The sequence below is a fragment of the Oncorhynchus kisutch genome, linkage group LG2 (genome assembly GCF_002021735.2).
Source record: "Oncorhynchus kisutch isolate 150728-3 linkage group LG2, Okis_V2, whole genome shotgun sequence".
Classification (NCBI taxonomy): Eukaryota; Metazoa; Chordata; class Actinopteri; order Salmoniformes; family Salmonidae; genus Oncorhynchus; species Oncorhynchus kisutch.
Genome location: NC_034175.2, coordinates 62,336,836 through 62,362,983, shown reverse-complemented (window position 1 = coordinate 62,362,983; position 26,148 = coordinate 62,336,836). Strand labels below are relative to the sequence as shown.

The following is a 26,148-nucleotide window of genomic DNA, read 5'->3' as shown; positions in this document are numbered from 1 at the left end:
CAATTAATCCAACAGGGAACAGTTTTATGGCGTCATTTTCCGTGTTTAGTAGTAGACTTTGAGTTTAGAGAATTTATCAAAGTCTATAAGGCACAGCACACACAGTAGCATCATATCAGCTTTAAATACTGTGCAGTTTCTGTATGCTTAACGCCAGCAAAATAACCAATTTACATAAACTCATTCATTCTGAACATGAATGAAGTTGCATCCTCTTATGAGAAGCATTGGCAGCCGGTTGTGAGAAAGAGAAGCAAACCTCAGGCATACTGGGTGAAGGGGACAGGCCAATAGGTTATATAGATAATCAATCAGCTCACGGAGAATTACAATTAAAGAGCCTCCATACAATACATTCAGTACATTGTGCACTTGCACGCATGTACACAAAAAGTCAAATCAATAAAAATACCAACATACAGTACTTCATTGAGGGATTTTGATGTTTGAAAAGGTAAACAAGAGTGTAAAAGTCATTACAACTCAGTCAAAATGGTTACAATGGGCCTACATATTATTTACCATATGTATTGACAGGAGGCTTCTGAGGGGATGGCTCATAATAATGTCTGGAATGGAGTTCATGGAAGCCATGTGTTTAATGTGTTCGATACCATTCCATTAATTCTGTTCCAGCCATTACTATGGTCCCCTCCTCCCCAATTAATGTGACACAGGCCACCTGTGGTATGTACAATGAGCTCCAAAAGTATTGGGGCTGTGACAATTTTTGTTGTTGTTTTGGCTCTGTACTCAAGCACTTTGGATTTGAAATTATACAGTGGGGCAAAAAAGTATTTAGTCAGCCACCAATTGTGCAAGTTCTCCCACCTAAAAAGATGAGAGAGGCCTGTCATTTTCATCATAGGTACACTTCAACTACGACAGACAAAATGAGAAGAAAAAATTCCAGAAAATCACATTGTAGGATTTTTAATGAATTTATTTGCAAATTATGGTAGAACATAAGTATTTGGTCAATAACAAAAGTTTATCTCAATACTTTGTTATATACCCTTTGTTGGCAATGACAGAGGTCAAACGTTTTCTGTAAGTCTTCACAAGGTTTTCACACACTGTTGCTGGTATTTTGGCCCATTCCTCCATGCAGATCTCCTCTAGAGCAGTGATGTTTTGGGGCTGTTGCTGGTCAACACGGACTTTCAACTCCCTCCAAAGATTTTCTATGGGGTTGAGATCTGGAGACTGGCTAGGCCACTCCAGGACCTTGAAATGCTTCTTACGAAGCCACTCTTTTGTTGCCCGGGCGGTGTGCTTGGGATCATTGTCATGCTGAAAGACCCAGCCGCGTTTCATCTTCAATGCCCTTGCTGATGGAAGGAGGTTTTAACTCAAAATCTCACGATACATGGCCCCTTTCATTCTTTCCTTTACACGGATCAGTCGTCCTGGTCCCTTTGCAGAAAAACAGCCCCAAAGCATGATGTTTCCACCCCCATGCTTCATGCAGGTCTACAATTTTGTTTCTGGTGTCCTTTGACAGCTCTTTGGTCTTGGCCATAGTGGAGTTTGGAGTGTGACTGTTTGAGGTTGTGGACAGGTGTCTTTTATACTGATAACAAGTTCAAACAGGTGCCATTAATACAGGTAACGAGTGGAGGACAGAGGAGCCTCTTAAAGGAGAAGTTACAGGTCTGTGAGAGCCAGAAATCTTGCTTGTTTGTAGGTGACCAAATACTTATTTTCCACCATAATTTGCTAATAAATTCATTAAAAATCCTACAATGTGATTTTCTGGATTTGTTTTCCTCATTTTGTTTGTCATAGTTGAAGTATACCTTTGATGAAAATTACAGGCCTCGCTCATCTTTTTAAGTGGGAGAACTTGCACAATTGGTGGCTGACTAAATACTTTTTTTGCTCCACTGTACAATGAGTGTATTTTCATCCATATTGGGTGAACCGTTGGGAAATTACAACACTTTTTGTACATAGTCCCCCCCATTTTAGGACACCAAATGTACTCAAACAAATTCTCTTATGTGTATTAAAGTACTCCAAAGTTTAGTATTTGGTCCCACATTCCTAGCACGCAATGATTACATTAAGGTTGTGACTCTACAAACTTGGTGGATGCATTTGCTGTTTATTTTTGTTGTGTTTCAGATTATTTTGTTCCCAATATAAATAAATGGTAAATAATATATTGTGTCATTTTGGAGTCACTTTTATTGTAAATAAGAATAGAATAGGTTTCTAAACACTTCCACATTAATGTGGATACTACCATGATTACAGAGAGTTCTGAATGTGTCGTGAACAATGATGAATGAGAACGTTACAGTTGCATGAACATCATACCCCACAAAAAATGCTACCCTACCATGTCATTGTAATGGTGAGAGGTTAGAATGTCTTGGGGGTATGATATGTGTGTGTCTATAACTTTCTCACTCATCATTATTCATGATTTATTCAGGACTATCCACAATCATGGTAGCATCCACATTAATGGAGAAGTGTTTAGAAGCATTCTACTCATATTTACAAGTGACTCCAAAATGACACAATACATTATTTTACCATTCATTTCTATTGGGCACAAAATAATCTGAAACACAAGAAAAACAAAAAGCTAAAGTTTGTAGAGTCACAAGCTGTAGTCATTGGACTACTTTAATACATACAGTACCAGTCAAAAGTTTGGACACACCTACTAATTCAAGGGTTTTTCTTTATTTTTACTATTTTCTACATTGTAGAATAATAGTGAAGATATCAACACTATGAAATAACACGTATGGAATTATGTAGTAACCAAAAAAGTACTTAACAAATCAAAATATGTTATATTTGAGATTCTTCAAAGGAGCCACCCTTTGCCTCGATATGGATGAAAATCCCCTGAAATTAAAACTGACATTCTGCACTTTAACATCCTAGTCATTATATCATTTCAATTTAAAAGTGCTGGAGTACATATCCAAAAGAACTAAACATGTGTCTCTGTCCCAATACTTTTGGAGTTCACTGTATGTGGTAACAGATAAATAAAAGTCATTTTTTGTAACATGTAACAATCTATATTATCTACTGTAAATACTGTATCATATTTAGCTACAAATATACATTTTCTATAAGATAACCTAGAGACATTGGCAGTTAAGAGCAATAAATGAAAGACAAAGTCAATCAATTAAAAGCAGATCCCAGACATCATACAGCAATCCCAATCCATTGAACAACACACCCCAACTTGGTCCCATTTCTAAAACACAATGAAAGAGTTTCTAAGGTGATTGTTGTGAGGTAATGTGTTGCAAGGATACTCCTCATGTAGATAAGGAAGAACATTACCATGAATGCAAAGTCAGATGTTTTGCCTTCTAAATAGCCATGTTGGATGGGTAGGCCTACAAGGAAAGCATTTACATCAGTTCACACTCAATTTACTACTTCTCAATAGCGTTACAACAGTGCGTAAACTCAATTGTTCTGCCATGAACTGGCCATTGAAAGTAAATTACAACACAATTTGATTGAATGATTCTTCCGCAGCACCCATTCAAATGAGGCTCCAGACAGGCTCATACGAAGGTGGGATTGAGTTCTTCCTTGAAGTTGACCACAGGGTGTGTGGAGCGGCAGAGGCCGGCGACGCCGCTGTACTCACTGTCCGAGGAGTATGAGGAGGAGCTGTCGCTGGAGGGGTGGTAGCCGTGTGGCAGGCAGGCATCGCAGTAGGGTCGGTGGTAGTAGCAGTAGTCAGCCGAGCTGCTGGAGTCTGAGTCCCAGTAACCATAAGAGTCCCTGCCACGGTCTCGGTCTAGCCCTCCCTCACCGTTTGAAGGACCTGGATGGGTGTGTCCTGAGAAGGGGGTGATGGAGCATTTTCGAGGGGGTGGTAGCCGGTGCTCCCACCTCGAGCCATGCCTCCCACACCTATTTGTTGCTCTATGCCCTGCCTCTTCCCATTCTTCTGAATCACTGTCTTCAGGGCGGAGGGGACTGGTCTCTGTGCCAACAGGCTCGAGCTGGGGTTGTGTTTTTGAGGGGTGCTTATCTAGTTGTAAGGATCCAGCATCCCTCCTCCTTCCCCAGCGAGGAGTCTCTGACCCTGGGTAGTAACAGGGTAGAGGCCCCCCTCTGGGTTGATGGAATGGAGGTCTGCGCTTCCTCATCACGTAGGGGGATATACTGGGGTAGCGGAAGAAGAGAGGGGGATGATGGGTGCGAGGGGCATGGAGGGAGAGAGGAGAGCGGACTGAGGGGTCGGTCGAAGAGGGCAGAGTGGGTCTCCTGATCCCCTTGCTGTGATTGGGTGAGCGGAGGGCCGTTTCCATGACAGGGACCACACTCAGTTCCTGGAAGATCTCCTGCAGATGCTCACTGCTCACAAACCCTGCCGGCCTGACGCTTGTAACCCTTGGCAACACGGGATGGCCATGGCAACCTGAGGGTTCTGACTTTCCCACCGGAAAGAGATGGGAAGAAGTAGTGACATAGTTTGACTGACAGGAGGGTGTGGTTTTTGTCCCTGCCCTCTTCCCTGGTGTCCTAACTCCTGTCCTGGAGAAGACAGAGGGCTTAGGGGAGACTGGGAGGTTAGACCTCACCCCTCCACACTGCTGCTGGGACCAAGTCCCCTCAACCTTACACCACCCTGTCTCAGTCTCCATCCCTGCACCCTGGATGTCTTGACCAAATTCTACACTCCACTGTTTAACATTCACACCATCCCCTGGGGGAGGATAGTGGGCAGGTGGAGGAGTAGAGGGAGAATCAGAAGAAGGTGTATAGACAGCAGAAGTAGTGGGAGGAGCAGACATAGGAGGTGCAGAAAAGGTAGGAGAAGAGAGGGGAGGTTCTGCTATGTCCCTGTGTGGCAGGGGAGTTGGAAGGCAGTCAGACTGCACAACTATGGTCTGGGTGAATGAGGAGTGGAGGTTGGTGGTGGAAGAGTCAATTTCCTGGTCCTCGTGGGGGTGGCTACTGGACATGAGGCACAGTAGCTTGTCTTTGGCATTGTTCACCTGCTCCTGCAGACTGTCAATCACAGCATTCCTCTGCAAAATGACAACAACAAGCTTTAAAATCCCCTTCAATACAAAAAACATTATCAACAACAATCTGGGACCTAAAGAGTTGGGTGAAAGGTTAAAGATGTGTGTAGGGTTAAAGGTTATATGGGAAGTTAGTGATGAATAGAAGAGTACTCAGAATACAAAGCAAATGAGTTTAGGTAGGTATGTATTCTAGTGTTGAGGAGTCACAGAGATTATGTTGAATACAGGACCATGTAGGGACCATTTTATTCAGTAAGGGGGAGATTCACCACCTTCTATAACCATTAGAGGGCAAGTGAGGGATAAAATACTACATCGCCTACACACTGACTACCTCATTGAGGAGCCTCTTCATGGAGTTGTTCTCCCCCAGGAGGTAGTAGATCTCATCCTGGCTGTAGACAGACTGGACACTCTTACTGGGGCTGCTGAAGTACTTCGCCATTTGACTAGGGTTGTTGTGCTCCTCCTCAAACCGACGCCACTGGGTCAACTGGAAAGAGGGGAGAATTAGGGAGGGAAGAAAGGGAGGCCAAGGTAGAGAAAGAGGGGGATTATGATGGATAGTCAGATAACTGTCAGACAAGTGTGCCACACCCTTGGAATCTCCAGGGGTGGGGCACTTCCTTTCCGTCCAGGATGCATTCCTGTATCATTGCATCAGCTGACCACCAGCTACTTATGTGTTGGGGCAGGCTGCACCATGTTGACTCATAGAGATCCAATATGTGTTTGTATGAGTCACACTCCAGTGTTAACACACACACACACACACACGCACAGAGGGACACACACACTATGGCAAGGTATGGGAAACACTCACGTAGCCACTCAAATTGGGCCTGGGGGTTTCTGTCTGTCTATCTGTGATGTGTAGGGGCACGTCGATCTCGTCATACTCGTATTTGTAATATTAACTGTTTTTATCACACTTGATACTCGTAATTTGATTTACTCATGATTGGAAAACCCGGAAGTACACTTCAAATGCACCCAGGTCACCTGTGATACAAGTCAGAATTCAACGTCCATCCATGTCTGAGGACGTTGGGAGATGACGTGGAAACTGACCACTAGGGGCAACCTTCAAGTAGGTTTCAGGGTATTGTGGACAGGGATGGAGGATGGGCATAAGCATCTGCCTCTGATGCCAAAGGTTGCAAGTTCAAATCCAGTGATAGAAAGTTGTGTTTTTAAAATGTTTGTTTTAAGACTATCCAGAACCTTAACCCTTAACCATTCAGAGTTAATGCCTAAACTTAACCTTGAACATTTCAAAATGTGACATTTGAGAAACATGGATGTCTAATTCTTTAGTGAGTCTGAGAGCGAGTTGTTTAAATGCCGGTAAAGCCTATACATCAAGTGCACATTACTGTGCTATCACTCAGAGTGCATTGTTATGTTCCTTCATTACTGTGCTATCACTCAGAGTGCATTGTTATGTTCCTTCATTACTGTGCTATCACTCAGAGTGCATTGTTATGTTCCTTCATTACTGTGCTATCACTCAGAGTGCATTGTTATGTTCCTTCATTACTCTGCTATCACTCAGAGTGCATTGTTATGTTCCTTCATTACTGTGCTATCACTCAGAGTGCATTGTTATGTTCCTTCATTACTCTGCTATCACTCAGAGTGCATTGTTATGTTCCTTCATTACTGTGCTATCACTCAGAGTGCTTTGTTATGTTCCTTCATTACTGTGCTATCACTCAGAGTACATTGTTATGTTCCTTCATTACTGTGCTATCACTCAGAGTGCTTTGTTATGTTCCTTCATTACTGTGCTATCACTCAGAGTACATTGTTATGTTCCTTCATTACTGTGCTATCACTCAGAGTGCTTTGTTATGTTCCTTCATTACTGTGCTATCACTCAGAGTACATTGTTATGTTCCTTCATTACTGTGCTATCACTCAGAGTGCTTTGTTATGTTCCTTCATTACTGTGCTATCACTCAGAGTACATTGTTATGTTCCTTCATTACTGTGCTATCACTCAGAGTACATTGTTATGTTCCTTCATTACTGTCCTATCACTCAGAGTGCATTGTTATGTTCCTTCATTACTGTGCTATCACTCAGAGTACATTGTTATGTTCCTTCATTACTGTGCTATCACTCAGAGTACATTGTTATGTTCCTTCATTACTGTCCTATCACTCAGAGTGCATTGTTATGTTCCTTCATTACTGTGCTATCACTCAGAGTGCATTGTTATGTTCCTTCATTACTGTGCTATCACTCAGAGTACATTGTTATGTTCCTTCATTTCTGTGCTATCACTCAGAGTACATTGTTATGTTCCTTCATTACTGTCCTATCACTCAGAGTACATTGTTATGTTCCTTCATTACTGTCCTATCACTCAGAGTGCTTTGTTATGTTCCTTCACTCATTGACACACATTGTTATACGACCCCGATAGATGAACATGCACGATTTTCTTACTTAGTCCTTTTGAATTAACAACAAAATAGGCCAAAAAAAACATGCCTAATACATGGCTGGCTACTACTGCCTGCATTTATTCTAAGATAGGCTAATTCACTTGCCCCATGTACTGTTTAACTTTACAGAGGAGCAAAACTTCTCCCCTGACACTTATGCCACAACATTTGTACAATCAAAATAAACAATCTACACTTGTCATTTTATCTTCTAATAATCCGTCACTCTGTAAACATGTCTGGTCCAGAATACATAATAATAGCAAGAAAGCATGGGCTTGTTATACGGCTTGTTCGGTGTCGCAGGCTCAACCGGTACTTTACAGACAGAAAAAACAGACAATAGTTGTTTAGAGCACACAGCGCTTCACACTATTTTAGTGAAAGAGAAATGCATGCTGGCAGCTGAAAATAACTTTTTTACGATCACGGATCATTAGATGTTCGGAATATTCTCCATATCCGTTATAATACTAGTTTTGTCAGAGTACTCGGCATACCCCTAGTGATGTGCGCTAACTGTCTCTCTCACCTGAGGTACAAACAGCATACAGTTGGTGGCGAGGGTACAGATGAAGATGGCCCCAGCCACCATACTATAGACCACGTTGGGCCAGGCCTGCAGGAACCGTGACACCGGGACCCCTACTGCCGTGGACAGGGTGACCAGGCTGACCGCGGTCATGATGGTGGGGGACTGGTTGACCGGAGGGAGGCTGACGTTGCTGGTGAGACCAGCCAGGTAGGTCCCATACAGGAGCAGGCCACCCTGGAGAGAGCGCAACACAACCACATAACGTTCATGACATGTTTACCATGACAAACCAACACAAACTCAGGGGAAACAGCAACTATTTGCTCTCTTATGTGTATCTGAGTATTTCTCCCAGTTATATGCTTTACCTTCATCACGGCGAGGAGGATATGCCACAGGTCTGAGTAGAGAGAGGAGCAGGAGTCCAGCTGAGACAGAGAGTAGGACATGTCCCTCTCCACCACCTTGACCACAGCCCCAATGGACCGAGCACATTTGACCGGGTCGGTTAGACTCCAGGCGGTCAGAACCAGCAGGTCCAGCAGAATCAACAGAGATACCAAGCCCATCAACTGGATGTCTCTGATGATCTGAAACACAGAGTTCAGTAATACACCATGCAACACATACACTCTGTGACACACAGATCATTTAACTTCTTATGGCTGCAGGGGCAGTATTGAGTAGCTTGGATGAAAGGTGCCCAGAGTCAACAGGCCTGCTCCTCAGTCCCGGTTGCTAATATATGCATACATTATTAGTATTGGATAGAAAACATTCTGAAGTTTCTAAAACTGTTTGAGTGATGTCTGTGAGTATAACAGAACTCATATGGCAGGTAGAAACCTGAGAAGAAATCCAAACAGGAAGTGGGATATCTGAGGTTGGTCGATTTTCAACCCAGTCCCTATTGAATACACAGTGGGATATGGATGAAGTTGCTGTGTTGTGGAGCCAGATGGGAGCTCTTTGAGTCAGTGGTCTGGCAGAGAGCCAGGTCCTGGTCACATGCATTTCACATAATAGCAACCTGCGTTCCATGGCTTCTCTATAGACATAGGAATTCTCCGGTTGGAACTTTATTGAAGATTTATGATAACATCCTAAAGATTGATACTATACTTAGTTTGACAAGTTTCTTCGACCTGTAATATAACTTTTTGAAGTTTTCGTCCGACATTCGGATGGACCTGCACGAGCGTTTGGATTTGTGTACTAAACGTGCTAACAAAAGTAGCTACTTGGACATAAATAATGGACAAATCAAGCATTTATTGTAGAACTAGGAACTGGGAGTGCATTTTGATGAAGATCGTCAAAGGTAAGGGTAAATTTATAATGTGATTTCTGATTTCTGTTGACTCCAACATGGCGGATAATTTTATTTATTTTCTGAGTGCCGTCTCAGATTATTGCATGGTTTGCTTTTTCCGTCAAGTAAAAAAAAAAAAATATCTGACACAGCGGTTGCATTAAGGAGAGGTATGTCTATATTTCCATGTCTAAGAATTGTATTTATCTACATTTATAATGAGTATTTCTGTAAAATGATGTGGCTCTTTGCAATATCACTGGATGTTTTTGGAACTAGTGAACGTAACGCACCAATCTATACTGAGATTTTTTATATATGAACTTTATCAAACAAAACATACATGTATTGTGTAACATGAAGTCCTATGAGTGTCATCTGATGAAGATCATCAAAGGTTAATGATTCATTTTATCTCTATTTGTGCTTTTTGTGACTCTCTTTGGCTGGAAAAATTGCTGTTTTTCTGTGAATTGGTGGTGACCTAACATAATCGTTTGTGGTGCTTTCACTGTAAAGCTTATTTGAAATCGGACACTGTGGTGGGATTAACAACAAGATTACCTTTAAAACGGTATAAGAAACATGTATGTTTGAGGAATTTTAATTATGAGATTTCTGTTGTTTTGAATTTGGCGCCCTGCACTTTCACTGGCTGTTGTCCTATCGATCCCGTTAACGGGATTGCAGCCCTAAGAAGTACAAGCATTTACCCTCCACCCTCCCCCTCTAAACACACGCAAACAAAGGAGGAGTGACGAGTTACAATACCACAACACACACCTCGACCAGAGAGACAGAGTGAGAGGAGCAGACGGCTTACCACTCTCTTGTCAGGAACACGTTGGGTGAATACTCTGTAGAGCCGCCATGTTTTCCCCAGGATGGGCACAAATACCAGAGTGCTGCCAATACACAATGTCCAGATCCTGGCCTAGGATACAACACAGGTACACCCCATAATATCACCCAATATGGCATCATCAGAACAACGTGTAAGTCTGTGTGTGTCTGTGTGATACTTCAGCTCCACTACAAGCGTTGTGTTGCTTTGCCATCAGCGTTGCGTCAATGTGACGTTCTACCCGCTACACAGAATGTGTCGTTTTGAGAATGGAGAGGGGCGGAGGGGAAGAGTGTAGCAGGGTAGTGGGTGTGTCTTACCTGGAGTATTGCTCTGGCTCCTCCCCCTTGTAGGTGGGTGCGTTCCTCAAAAGCAAATAGGAAGCCACTGCTGTAGGTGAGGATACTTCCACACAGAGTCAGCACATTAAGGTTAGGACTGGACATCTTCACTATCCTGAGACAGAGAGAAATACACACACATATCAACAAAATAAAGGTACAACTGTTCACGCCTGTCTATCGATTTGAGCAAGTGCATATGCTTTTAAACGTGGGTTTGTGTATGTGTGTGTGCATGTACCTGTTGTTCTTGAAGCGCAGGGTGAAGAGCAGGAAGCAGAAAGCCAGCAAAATGCCACAGGAGAGCATGGTCCAGACAACTGCACAGAGCACTGGGGAGAGAGACCGCCTCTGCAGCTCCCCTTCCATCTACAGTAGATATCAATCACATTTCAATCAGGAGTTCGTTGCAAATAAGAAACATGAGTAATTACCAAAACGTTTGGTATGTGTGTGTGTTTGTGTATGTTTTTAATGTGTTAAAAGTATTATATGTGTTTTGGATGCTATTATTTTCTTTCTGGAATGATTGGAGTTTCCCAAAACCTTCAACCTGTATAGTGTTTATTTTCATCACCTAAAACATTTATTGCATTGAACTTTGCAAGCCGAATGCACAGAAAACAGATTACTTTCAATATATATTTTTTAAATCAACTACACATTACATAAGGTCGAGAAAATATATCATACTGCAAAAGTTTCTATAACAAATAAAACTGACACAACACTCAGGCCTTTTCTCATTTGGACAAAAGTCCCTCCTCCAGCCACCCTCCTCTCTCCTCCGTGACCTGGAAACCAAGTGGTTGGCAAGGTTGGGTAGGTTACTTTCTAAATGTAATCCGTTACAGTTACCGGTCCAAAATTGTAATCAGTAACATAACTTTTGGATTACCCAAATTTAGTAATGTAATCTGATAACATTCAGTTACTTTTAGATGACTTTCCCCTTAAGAGGCATTAGAAGAAGAATAAAATGTATGTTACCAATTGAACGACATTATTGCAGGATAAATCAATGTTAAACTTCATATAGCTGACCATATATGGATATTACATTTTACTTTATGGGTTGGGTATGTTGGCTTCTTCTAACCCATCGCTTTTTACTACATATAATACTACGATTAAATGTTATCTTTAAATAATATTTATTAATGTCCAAAAATGGATGTATCAACTACAGATTGCCTCTTTAAGTCTATCAAAAGTGTGCGAGTTTGAGCTTGTGTCCACTAGGCCTATGGATTTATTTAAAAAAATGTATCAGCATAAATTAGATGAGCCACTTTTATTCCATAGGCTTGGAATAAAATAATTTGCCTGATGATGAGTGATTTCATGCAAGCTAATTTTTGTCCACTTTCCCTCTCCTCGCCGCCTCTCCTTCATTACCTTTGACATTTTTCAAAAAGAGACAGAGGAGAGAGGACAGAGGACAGAGGAGAGAGAGTACAGAGGAGAGAGAGTACAGAGGAGAGAGGACAGTGGAGAGAGGACAGAGAGTACAGAGGACAGAGAGTACAGAGGAGAGAGAGTACAGAGGAGAGAGAGTACAGAGGAGAGAGAGTACAGAGGAGAGAGAGTACAGAGGAGAGAGAGTACAGAGGAGAAAGAGGACAGAGGAGAGAGAGTACAGAGGAGAGAGAGTACAGAGGAGAAAGAGGAGAGAGGAGAGAGAGGACAGAGGAGAGAGAGGACAGAGGAGAGAGAGGACAGAGGAGAGAGAGGACAGAGGAGAGAGAGTACAGAGGAGAGAGAGGACAGAGGAGAGAGAGGACAGAGGAGAGAGAGGACAGAGGAGAGAGAGTACAGAGGAGAGAGAGGACAGAGGAGAGAGAGGACAGAGGAGAGAGAGGACAGAGGAGAGAGAGGACAGAGGAGAGAGAGGACAGAGGAGAGAGTACAGAGGAGAGAGAGGACAGAGGAGAGAGGACAGAGGAGAGAGGACAGAGAGTACAGAGGAGAGAGAGGACAGAGGAGAGAGAGGACAGAGGAGAGAGAGTACAGAGGAGAGAGAGTACAGAGGAGAAAGAGGACAGAGGAGAGAGAGGACAGAGGAGAGAGGACAGAGGAGAGAGTACAGAGGAGAGAGGACAGAGAGTACAGAGGAGAGAGAGAACAGTGGAGAGAGAGTACAGAGGAGAGAGAGTACAGAGGAGAGAGAGTACAGAGGAGAGAGAGTACAGAGGAGAGAGAGTACAGAGGAGAGAGAGTACAGAGGAGAAAGAGGACAGAGGAGAGAGAGGACAGAGGAGAGAGAGGACAGAGGAGAGAGAGGACAGAGGAGAGAGAGGACAGAGGAGAGAGAGGACAGAGGAGAGAGAGTACAGAGGAGTGAGAGGACAGAGGAGAGAGAGTACAGAGGAGTGAGAGTACAGAGGAGAGAGAGTACAGAGGAGAGAGAGGACAGTACAGAGGAGAGAGAGGACAGGACAGAGGAGAGAGAGGACAGAGGAGAGAGAGTACAGAGGAGAGAGAGTACAGAGGAGAGAGAGTACAGAGGAGAGAGAGTACAGAGGAGAGAGGACAGAGGAGAGAGAGGACAGAGGAGAGAGAGGACAGAGGAGAGAGAATACAGAGGAGAGAGGACAGAGGAGAGAGAGTACAGAGGACAGAGGACAGAGAGTACAGAGGAGAGAGAGGACAGTGGAGAGAGAGTACAGAGGAGAGAGAGTACAGAGGAGAGAGAGTACAGAGGAGAGAGAGGACAGAGGAGAGAGAGTACAGAGGAGAAAGAGTACAGAGGAGAAAGAGGACAGAGGGGAGAGAGGACAGAGGAGAGAGAGTACAGAGGAGAGAGAGTACAGAGGAGAGAGAGACAGAGGAGAGAGAGTACAGAGGAGAGAGAGTACAGAGGAGAGAGAGTACAGAGGAGAGAGGACAGAGGAGAGAGAGGACAGAGGAGAGAGAGGACAGAGGAGAGAGAGGACAGAGGAGAGAGGACAGAGGAGAGAGAGTACAGAGGAGAGAGAGGACAGAGGAGAGAGAGGACAGAGGAGAGAGAGGACAGAGGAGAGAGAGTACAGAGGAGAGAGGACAGAGGAGAGAGGACAGAGGACAGAGGAGAGAGAGGACAGAGGAGAGAGAGGAGAGAGGACAGAGGAGAGCGAGGACAGAGGAGAGAGGACAGAGGGGAGAGAGGACAGAGGAGAGAGAGTACAGAGGAGAGAGAGTACAGAGGAGAGAGAGACAGAGGAGAGAGAGTACAGAGGAGAGAGAGTACAGAGGAGAGAGAGTACAGAGGAGAGAGGACAGAGGAGAGAGAGGACAGAGGAGAGAGAGGACAGAGGAGAGAGAGGACAGAGGAGAGAGGACAGAGGAGAGAGAGTACAGAGGAGAGAGAGGACAGAGGAGAGAGAGGACAGAGGAGAGAGAGGACAGAGGAGAGAGAGTACAGAGGAGAGAGGACAGAGGAGAGAGGACAGAGGACAGAGGAGAGAGAGGACAGAGGAGAGAGAGGAGAGAGGACAGAGGAGAGCGAGGACAGAGGAGAGAGGACAGAGGACAGAGGAGAGAGAGGACAGAGGAGAGAGAGGACAGAGAGGACAGAGGAGAGAGAGGACAGAGGAGAGAGAGTACAGAGGAGAGAGAGGACAGAGGAGAGAGAGTACAGAGGAGAGAGGACAGAGGAGAGAGAGTACAGAGGAGAGAGGACAGAGGAGAGAGTACAGAGGAGAGAGAGTACAGAGGAGAGAGAGTACAGAGGAGAGAGAGTACAGAGGAGAGAGAGTACAGAGGAGAGAGAGTACAGAGGAGAGAGAGTACAGAGGAGAGAGAGTACAGAGGAGAGAGAGTACAGAGGAGAGAGAGAGTACAGAGGAGAGAGAGAGTACAGAGGAGAGAGAGGACAGAGGAGAGAGAGGACAGAGGAGAGAGAGGACAGAGGAGAGAGAGGACAGAGGAGAGAGGACAGAGGACAGAGGAGAGAGAGGAGAGAGGACAGAGGAGAGCGAGGACAGAGGAGAGAGGACAGAGGACAGAGAGGACAGAGGAGAGAGAGTACAGAGGAGAGAGAGTACAGAGGAGAGAGAGTACAGAGGAGAGAGAGGACAGAGGAGAGAGAGGACAGAGGAGAGAGAGTACAGAGGAGAGAGAGTACAGAGGAGAGAGGACAGAGGAGAGAGAGGACAGAGGAGAGAGAGGACAGAGGAGAGAGAGGACAGGGGAGAGAGAGTACAGAGGAGAGAGGACAGGAGAGAGAGAGTACAGAGGAGAGAGAGTACAGAGGAGAGAGTACAGAGGAGGGAGAGGACAGAGGAGAGAGTACAGAGGAGAGAGAGGACAGAGGAGAGAGTACAGAGGAGAGAGTACAGAGGAGAGAGAGGACAGAGGAGAGAGAGGACAGAGGAGAGAGAGGACAGAGGAGAGAGAGAGGACAGAGGAGAGAGAGGACAGAGGAGAGAGAGAGGACAGAGGAGAGAGAGGACAGAGGAGAGAGAGGACAGAGGAGAGAGAGGACAGAGGAGAGAGAGTACAGAGGAGAGAGAGTACAGAGGAGAGAGAGGACAGGACAGAGGAGAGAGAGGACAGAGGAGAGAGGGGACAGAGGAGAGAGTGAAGAGGAGAGAGAGTACAGAGGAGAGAGAGTACAGAGGAGAGAGGACAGAGGAGAGAGAGGACAGAGGAGAGAGAGGACAGAGGAGAGAGAATACAGAGGAGAGAGGACAGAGGAGAGAGAGGACAGAGGAGAGAGAGGACAGAGGAGAGAGGACAGAGGAGAGAGAGGACAGAGGAGAGAGAGGACAGAGGAGAGAGAGGACAGAGGAGAGAGAGGACAGAGGAGAGAGAGGACAGAGGAGAGAGAGGACAGAGGAGAGAGAATACAGAGGAGAGAGGACAGAGGAGAGAGTACAGAGGAGAGAGAGGACAGAGGAGAGAGAGTACAGAGGAGAGAGAGGACAGAGGAGAGAGAGTACAGAGGATGCAGGAGTTGCTTAAATGCAAATGAGAAAAGGCCTCAGTGTCCTCTTCTAAGTAGAGGTGGAAGTTTAAGGTGAGGAGATGAGGTCACTGACGGTAGAGATCACCAATGGCCCCACCGTTACTCTTTCAGGGGTGGAAGTATGGACAGAGTCTCTCTGCGAAGATGTAACTGTGAATGAGTAGATATGAGACCTGGACTCCACATCATTCCCCCCTTCCCAGTCTACATACACGCCCACCCTCTGGTGCTTCTCGACCAGTGGCAGGGGGACAGGGGGGTCTGCAGAGCGCAGTGCTTAGTCCTGTTCCTCAGGGCGACTGTCCAGTAGCCACGCACAGGGTTTAGGCTATTCCCTCCTTTCTTGTTGACAGACTCTCTCCCTACTCCTATGTCCCACTCTGTCTTCCCCTTCACCTGCACCTCGCAGTAGAACCTCCCTGAGGAAAAGCCCTCCTTCCTCAGGACACTGATACCTCTCAGGGTTGTCAGGGAGGTTCAGCGCTGTTTTGCCGTGGGCCACTTGTTTACCATTGTCAGAGAGGATGACTTTGGGGTGAGCTGTATCAGGGTCAAGGGTCACATCCACGGCACACTGCTTAATTCTTGTAAGTTCTGTGTCACACAATCTTTTCACTTCATCTTCAGTGACTTCTCAAACTGGGACCGAGCTCTACTCACAGCTCTCCTTACTGTTCTTACGTACACAACACTTTGACCAATGATCTCAGACCAGTTCTTGGTGAGAGGAGGGGTGCACAGGGATGGGAAGCTATGGATGAGGTGAAGGTGGTCCTCAGTGTGTGAGAGCTGCTCCAGCTCAGTGTCTCTCCATCAGCCTGCCTCTGCTCCTCCCCAATCACCTCAATGAGCTCAGCCTGGCTTCTCTGAATGGAGCGCACCAGAGCAGTAAAGACCTCCAAGCTCTCCCTAATATCTCTCTCTGAATTTATTCTGCCTGATTGTACTGTGTCTTTGATGTCCTTCACTTTCTGCAGTCGACCTTGAATCATCTGCTGCATGACATCTTCCATGTTCGCTAGATGAAGCCTCCTTTTTTTCTCCAATGGGACAGTGTTGTGTTTCTTGTGTCTTTTCTCAGTGCATACCTGACACATGTATGCCTGGTTACTTCTACAGAACAGCTCAAGAAGCTGCTGCTACCTCTTACACACTCTGTGCTCCATGTTCATCACAGGCTTGATCAGGTTGTGTTTCTTGAAGGTGGTCAGTACGTGGTGAGTACGAAGTGAATCTCACAGTAAGAGGCCTGACACTCCAGGCAGGACTTCAAGGCCTTGCATTTCCTCCCAGTGCAGACGTCACAGGGTACTTCTCCACATTGGGCAGCTTGGGGTTGGTCTTGGTCCAGCGGTTGGTCCTGGGTAAAAAGTAGCAGTCGCACTCGTTTCAACTGACCTCCTGACCTGATTGGCCATCTCAGATATGAAAGTATTGACTTTGAGATCAGGTGTTCTGCTGAATTTCTGCTTACACATGGGACACTGACACGGGCTGGTGGTATGCCAGGACCCATGTATGCAGTCCTTGTTGTGTCCACATGGGGTTGGGCTAGTGAACACGTATAGACAGATGGGGCACAGGAACTGTTCTCGAGACAGCAGGCTGCTGGTGGAAGCCATGTCTGGGTCTGGGAAGACATCCAACAAAAAACCACATGGGACTTTATGAAATCTCTTGGCTCTTGACACCAGGATTTTTTACTGTCATTTTTTCTCTGGTGTACGGTTGTAGACAACCACACTACGCAGTTCTGCCCAACTAGCTTTCGCAATACATGTAAACAGTGGTACTAACGTATCATTATGGTTTTAGATTTTATTCAGAAATATGGTGTTTAGGAACAAATATTTATTCAGAGATAAAAACAAGAAAGGGCACTGTGAAGACATTCCCACTTGTTCAATGTGTCAATCAGCATAACACAGTGAAGTGTAATGTAATACAAAAACTCAATTGAACTGTATTTATCCCCTTCACAATATTTAGAACTGGGCTGTGACAGAACTGGGCTGTGACAGGTGTTGAAGCTTGATTAAACCGCAACATAACTAAGGCCCTGTGTTCTGAGCAATCACGTGACATAGCAAGATTTTATCCTGCATTTAAAAGCGTTATCCATAAATGAGAATTACAACAAATATTTAAGCAATTCTCTGGGGATGGTGCTTGACCATCTGATATAAAAAGAAATAGGGGCAGTTTGATGAAAAATCTTTGAACATAGGTTCAAATCCAGGCATGTCACATGATTGTGCAAGACACAAGGCCCTAAACATAACGTACAACAGACGCAATGCAGCACAAATGAAATAACCTGTAAGAAAGGCCATGCATATGACAGTGACTTTCCCCACAGACTCATTAGGGTGATTTCTCCCCTTCTCAGCTGTCTATCACAACCTCCTGGTTTCCACTAATCAGAGTGCCCAAATGCACATTTGGACTGTGACCCCTCCCACGCCAATGTGTCAGAGGAAACAACGTCCAGCTGGCGACCAGAGTCAGCTTGTTAAAGTCAGCTTGTTAACAGTTAAATGTTTATTCACAGGAACGTTCTGAAGTCAAGAATACAAATCAATTAATTTTATACTGACTTCCCACGCCCACACACACACACACATACACACACACACACGCACACATATACACACAAACATACGCACACGCTGTCTGTCTCACTACCCAGCCGACAGAGATAGTGACCTTGTCCTTGAGACGTACTCCCCGTTCTCTCCCAAATCTCTAGTCAGGTCGGCACCAAGCTCAGACAGTCTGTGTTTATAATACCATAAAGACATTGTTTTACCCTAATTCTGACTAGGACTACACATTAATTGATTATGTTTTTATACATTCTAATCAATTCCATAAAATTATTTGTTTCAGGGCGGAATATTCTAATCATTCAATCACTCTGCTTTCTGCTTCTCCTCAACCGCCCCAATAAGCTCAGCCTGCCTCTCCTCTGCTTCTCCTCAACCACCCCAATAAGCTCAGCCTGCCTCTCCTCTGCATTCTGCTTCTCCTCAACCACCCCAATAAGCTCAGCCTGCCTCTCCTCTGCTTCTCCTCAACCGCCCCAATAAGCTCAGCCTGCCTCTCCTCTGCTTCTCCTCAACTGCCCCAATAAGCTCAGCCTGCCTCTCCTCTGCTTCTCCTCAACTGCCCCAATAAGCTCAGCCTGGCTCTCCTCTGCTTCTCCTCAACTGCCCCAATAAGCTCAGCCTGCCTCTCCTCTGCTTCTCCTCAACCGCCCCAATAAGCTCAGCCTGCCTCTCCTTTGCTTTCTGCTTCTCCTCAACCGCCCCAATAAGCTCAGCCTGCCTCTCCTCTGCTTTCTGCTTCTCCTCAACAACCCCAATAAGCTCAGCCTGCCTCTCCTCTGCTTCTCCTCAACCGCCCCAATAAGCTCAGCCTGCCTCTCCTCTGCTTCTCCTCAACTGCCCCAATAAGCTCAGCCTGCCTCTCCTCTGCTTCTCCTCAACCGCCCCAATAAGCTCAGCCTGCCTCTCCTCTGCTTTCTGCTTCTCCTCAACCGCCCCAATAAGCTCAGCCTGCCTCTCCTCTGCTTCTCCTCAACCGCCCCAATAAGCTCAGCCTGCCTCTCCTCTGCTTTCTGCTTCTCCTCAACCGCCCCAATAAGCTCAGCCTGCCTCTCCTCTGCTTTCTGCTTCTCCTCAACCGCCCCAATAAGCTCAGCCTGGCTACTCTCAATAGAGCGCATTCATTCTGTAAAGATCTGCAAGCTTTCCTTTCTCTCTTTCTCTGCATTTATTTTGTTGGACTGTGTTGTTCCTTTAATCTCCTTAACTTTCTGCAGTCGACCCTGAATTATTTGCTTCACATCAACGTCCATCTTTTCCAGCTGAGGTTTCATGTCCCTGCTTTTGTCCACTAGAGAGACGAAGTTGTGGGCATTGTGGTCAAGTCTCTGTGCAGAACTGACACACATATGTCTGGTCAGTCTTACAAAACTGCTCCAGAGGTCTATCATGCCTCTTACACAATCATTCTTCAAGATTCCCCACAGGGTTGATCAGCTTGTGTTTCTTTACAGCTGGGACATTCTTATGAGTCTCCAGGTGAGTCTCACAGTGTGAAGCCTGACAATTTAGACAAGACTTCATGGCCTTGACCTTCCCTCCAATGCAGAAGTCGCAGTTCAGTTCTCCAGCTCCAGGTTTGGCTGCCGCTTGCTCCAAGTGGTTGGTGTCATTCCCTTGACCTCGTGCCCAGAAGCGATCAACCAGTTCAGAAATGAAAGTATTGACCTTTGGCTCAGGTCTTTTGGGGAATGTTTGCTTACACAGTGGACACTGGCACATGACATTGGTTCTCCAGTATTCGTTGATACAAGCCACGCAGAAGTTGTGATCGGATGGGGTTGTGACTGGATTCTTGAAAACATTCCGACAGACAGAGCAATGGAACTGATCTTCAGACAGTACAGTGCTAAATGATGCCATGCCTGCGAATAAACAGAAAGTGAAATCAATTTTCCTGAACGAGTCAGCAATCTGTGTTATTTTGCCATTTACAAAATAAGTACACTTACTGTATGTATTTCCTTCTCACTTATTTAATTTATTAAATAAACAATAAAGCTGGAATTTTAAACAGAGCAAACAAGAGAAGCTATGATACATAAGAAAATGAGAAGATTTGTTCTTTCTCTTCCCAATGGGCACACACTGGTTAGGTTGAACCAACGTGGAAGAGACGTTGAATTGAAGTCAGTGCCCAGTGGGTTCTTACCTGAGACGATGGGTGTTGTTGGCGGATCTTTTTTTTCTCTTGAATCCTGAGGACTCCACGTGCAGGAGACTTAGTGCAAGTGCTCAAAGAAATGTATAAGGAGAAAGTGTGTTCGGGTACTCAACATTCATCTCTGCTGTTCAGTTTCATTTCAGCACCAGGCTACTCCTGACACATTGAAATACATTGAGCTTCCTTTTCCATCTCTTAAAGGAGCAGATCACTTTTTATATGGGTGAACTCTCTACATACATACTTTTTCACTGTTGTAATACAATTATTCCAGAAAAATATCACAATGTTCACATGATATGTTATTAGTTTAGCTCATTAAATTGAAAAGAGATCATTTAGAAGGGTGTAACACCAACCTTACACCTGACCCTCCCACTGGGCACGGATGTCAATTCAACGTCTATTCCACGTTGGCACAATGTAATTTTATTGAAACAACGTGGAAACAACGTTGATCCAACCACTGTGTGCCCAATGGGCGGACACTTTGGGCAATGGGCACAGAAGTCAATACAAAAGCAAGTGTTTGTGTGTGTACATGTGCGTGTGTTTACCGTGCTGAGGGTACATAGTCTCTGCAGTATCTCCAGGCCCTTTTGTGTATTGACTCCAGGGTGGATGAGGCAGAGTCTGGAGTCACAGTAAGAGCTGCAGTTCTGCTCTGATTCCATGGCTGGACCCAGTCTGTCAGCCCTCACACACACATCCTGAAGAACAAAACACAGCTGTCATTAACTGTTTCAACACACTACAATACTACATACAGACACAGGTAAACTGAGAGGAGAGACACAAACACATATTTAATACCATTCTTACATGTGTTTAATAACACACAAACTCCTATTCTCTCTTCCCAGTCTCCCACCAGGGTAGAAATATTGAGTTTCACAAAACACAAGAGTGCAGAAGTAATGCTAGATAAAAAAAACTATACCCAAGTCTCCTACTACTATTTATTTTGATTAAGATTTATTTTATTTTGTTTATTTAGATTTTTTATCCCAGCCCCCGTCCCTGCAGGAGACCTTTTGCCTTTTGGTAGGCCGTCATAGTAAATAAGAATTTGTCTTAACTGACTTGCCTAGTTAAAAAAAAGGTTCAATAAATACATAAATAAATTAACTCAGCACACTGCTCAATGCTCACCACAGGGTGGAGCCATTACAAAGGTCCCAATCTAACAGGACAGGAATGGAGCCATTACAAAGGTCCCAATCTAACAGGACAGGAATGGAGCCATTACAAAGTCCCAATCTAACAGGACAGGAATGGTGTTAGCAGCAGCCAGTCACACTGCTCATGGGAAGTGTAGTGTAGTCTAAGGGGAAACACACTGACAGTGAACTTTGAAACACTAGATTCATATAGGAGTGTGTGGTAGGTAGGCAGAATGGAGTGTGCGGAAGGTAGCCTAGCGGTTAAGGGCATTGGGCCAGTAACTGAAAGGTCGCTGGTTGAATCCCTGAACCGACTAGATTAAAGATCTGCATCTGCCCCTTGAGCAAGGCACTTAACCCTAATTGCACCTGTAAGTCGCACTGGATAAGAGTGTCTACTAAATTACTCAAAAGAAAATGTTAAATTAATGTGACAGTAAAAATTACACAGCTTTGTGAATAAGGGTAGATTGGACAGACAATTACCACAGAAACTTCAGGAAAGCTACTGGGAAAGGCAATGCTTAAAAGGCCACAGCGAGGTCTGACCAAACCCAACTAAGAGCACAGGATTTGGCCAATTGGAGAGGAAGATTGCATGCTTCTGCTTGTCCTCAGTCTCCACAAAACAACACAGAGCTGAATGACATAATATATGACCACAGTTAGATGTATGTATGTGAGAGTGTATTTATTGTGCACTAGTTTCACTGGAATATCATACTGTTCTATGTGACTTACCCAAAAACCACAGATGTTATTGAGCTTGACAGGTAACTTACAATGCAAAGACAGTGGTCCCGCATATAAGTGAGTGGTCTGGTCCATGACAAATAAACAACAGATACATCCATAAACCAGAACAAGCAGCAGCTAGAAGAACCATAGGATTATCATAGGTGTTTTATGAGGTTACACCTGGGTTACACTGGCATGTCGCTGATATATTTATGTACAATGGAACATGACATCATACAATGTTTCGATCTGTCTTCTACAGTACCCCTTTAACAACCACACTGACTCATGGGCCACATGTCGTTTGTGTACATCTATCTTTATGTTTATAGTTTATAGTTGTGTGTATGTGCATATATGCATGAGTGTGTGTGTGTGTGTGTATCTGTCTGTAACTGGGTCTAGATGAATGTGTTTATGTGTGTCCTAACTGACAATTGTGTGTGTGTGCTTTATGTGTCACTGTCTGTGTGCTGACTAAGACATCCCCAGGGCTGTGACTGTCTCTCAGTATCGATAGAGTCGCAGGCTGATGACAGGGTAGGCTACTCTCACTATACTGTGTGACTTGTTTTACTCACAGGTCTAGTGCAGTCAAAAAATTAGATTTTCCTGTGTTTTATATACACTCAGTGGCCCGTTTTTTTAGGTACACCCATCTAGTACCGGGTCAGATCCCCTTGTAGACTTGAAGGGATGCACCTGGTCAGCAACAATGTTTAGAGATGCTGTAGCGTTCAAATGTTGCTCAATTGGTATCAAGGGACCTAACGTGTGACAGGAAAGCATTCCCCACACCATTCCCCACGCCACCAGCCTGTACCATTGACATCAGGCAGGATGGGATCATTGACTCATGCTGCTTATGCCAAATTCTGCCTGCTATCAGCATGACGCAACAGGAAAAGTGATTTGTCGGACCAGGCAATGTTTTTCCACTCCTCAATTGTTCAGTGTTGGTGATCATGTGCCCACTGGAGCCGTTTCTTCTTGTTTTTAGCTGAAACCCGGTGTGGTCGTCTGCTGCAACAGCCCATTTGTGACAAGGACTGACGAATTGTGCTTTCCGAGATGCCTTTCTGCACACCACTGTTGTACTGCGCTGTTATATGCCTGTTTGTGGCCGCCTGTTAGCTTGTACGATTCTTACCCTTCTCCTTCGACCCTTCTCATCAACGAGTTGTTTCACCCACAGGACTGCCGCTGACTGGATGTTTTTTGTTTTTGGCACCAATTTTGGTCAATCCTAGAGACTGTTGTGCGTGAAAAGCCCAAGAGGCTGGCTGTTTCTGAGATAATGGAACCGGCGCGCCTGGCACCGATGATCATACCATGCGCAAAGCCGAGTAGGTCACTCGTTTTGCCTAATTCTAATGTTCAGTCGAAGAGTAATAATGCCTTTTTATACAGCAAGCTGTAAGGATCGACGCTGGAGACAAGAAGTTAAGTACAGGGAGTGAACATTTACTGGGAAAACGGACATCAAACCAAAACAAGAACAGCGTCTGAACGGGGAATATAACGGCAATACGAAAATAATTCTGACACGGGGGAACCAACTGAGGAACAGACAGATAAAGAAGGGCAATTAACAAAGTAATCGAGTCCCGGTGAGACCAATATTAAGCAGCTGTGCGTAATGACGGTGACAGGTGTGCGTAATGAAGGGCAGCCTGGCACCCTCGAGTGCCAGAGAGGAGGAGGGGGAGCGGGAGCAGGCGTGGTAGTACCACACCCTCTAGGGGCGCCACCTGGCATATCACCTGGGCAAGCCTGACGTGCCGGCCGAGGCATGGGCGCAGGACCAGCTAGCTGAGGCATGGGCGCAGGACCAGCTAGCTGAGGCATGGGCGCAGGACCAGCTAGCTGAGGCATGGGAGCCTGGCTAACCAGCTGAGGCATGGGAGCCTGGCTAACCAGCTGAGGCATGGGAGCCTGGCTAACCAGCTGAGGCATGGGAGCCTGGCTAACCAGCTGATGCATGGGAGCCTGTCTAACCAGCTGAGGCATGGGATCCTGGCTAACCAGCTGAGGCATGGGAGCCTGGCTAACCAGCTGAGGCATGGGAGCCTGGCTAACCAGCTGAGGCATGGGAGCCTGGCTAACCAGCTGAGGCATGGGAGACTGGCTAACCAGCTGAGGCATGGGAGCCTGGTTAACCAGCTGAGTCATGGGAGCCTGACGATCCTGGTGAGGCATGGGAGCCTGACGAACCGGGTGAGGCATGAAAGCCTGACGATCCCGCTAAGGCGTGGGAGCCTGACGAACCAGCTGAGGCGTGGGAGCCTGACGAACCGGCTGAGGCGTGGGAGCCTGACGAACAGGCTGAGGCGTGGGAGCCTGATGGGCCGGCTGAAGCATGACGTGGGGTGGGAGCCCGATGAGCCAGCTGAGGCGTAGGAGCCCGACGAGCCAGCTGAGCAGACAGTGAGCACTGAGCAGACAGTGAGTTACGTGTCACGGCCACGTGACGCACTGTCTGTAGGAGCAAACCATTTTCGTGAACGGGATGGTGTAACTAATAAACTGAGTGTACATTTCCACATTATGAGGTTGCAATAATACTGTGAAATTGTGAAAATTATGATAATGTCCTTTAAGTTTAAAGCTGTTTGAAAAGATGCATGACATTTCTGCCTGTCTAGGTGTGATGGAGTTTGCGCTTCACAGCTCTGTATGGGTTTTGACTGACAGCCGTTCTGAACTTGAGCATTGCGTGTGACAAGAAGTTGTTCCCATCACTCCTGCTAATTGGGCAACTTTTACTAAATGTTTGTTGTCTGAGTGAGGGAAATGCTGTAAATTACGAGCACTGTATGTATTTTGAAAGACAAGCCATTGAGGATTATAATAAATACTGCTTTGATCTCATACAAGCAAGCCAAACACCTGTGAGTCCAAATGTGCACTTCAGATTCCCATATCATACGCCCGCCGCATGTGGCAGGGGCTACAGTCCATTACGGATTACAAAGGAAAACCCAGACACGATCTGCCCAACAACGCCTCTCTACCAGATGAAACTCAATGCATTTTATGCAGGCTTCGACAATAACAACATCATGCTGGGTGTGAGGGCCGCCACTGACCCATTGGGCTGGTGTGCTTAGTCCCCTCGTGTACTCCCTGTTCACCTACGACTGCATGGCCACGCACGACTCCAACACCATCATCAAGTTCTCTGATGACACGACGGAGGTAGGCCTGAACACCGGCGACTATTTTATTTTATTTTTATTTCACCTTTATTTAACCAGGTAGGCTAGTTGAGAACAAGTTCTCATTTGCAACTGCGACCTGGCCAAGATAAAGCATAGCAGTGTGAGCAGACAACAAAGAGTTACACATGGAGTAAACAATTAACAAGTCAATAACACAGTAGAAACCAAAGGGGGAGTCTATATACAATGTGTGCAAAAGGCATGAGGAGGTAGGCAAATAATTACAATTTTGCAGATTAACACTGGAGTGATGAATGATCAGATGGTCATGTACAGGTAGAGATATTGGTGTGCAAAAGAGCAGAAAAGTAAATAAATAAAAACAGTATGGGGATGAGGTAGGAGAAAAAGGGTGGGCTATTTACCAATAGACTATGTACAGCTGCAGCGATCGGTTAGCTGCTCAGATAGCTGATGTTTGAAGTTGGTGAGGGAGATAAAAGTCTCCAACTTCAGCGATTTTTTGCAATTCGTTCCAGTCACAGGCAGCAGTGTACTGGAACGAAAGGCGGCCAAATGAGGTGTTGGCTTTAGGGATGATCAGTGAGATACACCTGCTGGAGCGCGTGCTACGGATGGGTGTTGCCATCGTGACCAGTGAGCTGAGATAAGGCGGAGCTTTACCTAGCATGGACTTGTAGATGACCTGGAGCCAGTGGGTCTGGCGACGAATATGTAGCGAGGGCCAGCCGACTAGAGCATACAAGTCGCAGTGGTGGGTGGTATAAGGTGCTTTAGTGACGAAACGGATGGCACTGTGATAGAGTGCATCCAGTTTGCTGAGTGGAGTGTTGGA

General features: G+C 45.5%; 1 protein-coding gene across 1 annotated transcript in view; it reads right to left on the bottom strand.

The window, feature by feature from the left end:
* Positions 1 to 2,781: 2,781 nt before the first annotated feature.
* Positions 2,782 to 26,148, bottom strand: part of LOC109869774 (probable G-protein coupled receptor 156) — a 36,836-nt gene continuing 13,469 nt past the window's right edge. The window contains exons 2-9 of the mRNA XM_020460030.2: positions 20,788 to 20,940; positions 10,754 to 10,881; positions 10,492 to 10,627; positions 10,151 to 10,261; positions 8,384 to 8,605; positions 8,013 to 8,249; positions 5,362 to 5,520; positions 2,782 to 5,027 (exon numbers count right to left, since the gene is read on the bottom strand). Of these exons, the coding sequence (XP_020315619.1) occupies positions 3,549 to 5,027; positions 5,362 to 5,520; positions 8,013 to 8,249; positions 8,384 to 8,605; positions 10,151 to 10,261; positions 10,492 to 10,627; positions 10,754 to 10,881; positions 20,788 to 20,904 (2,589 nt within the window). The 5' untranslated portion in view covers positions 20,905 to 20,940 and the 3' untranslated portion in view covers positions 2,782 to 3,548. The remainder of the gene's footprint in view (positions 5,028 to 5,361; positions 5,521 to 8,012; positions 8,250 to 8,383; positions 8,606 to 10,150; positions 10,262 to 10,491; positions 10,628 to 10,753; positions 10,882 to 20,787; positions 20,941 to 26,148) is intronic.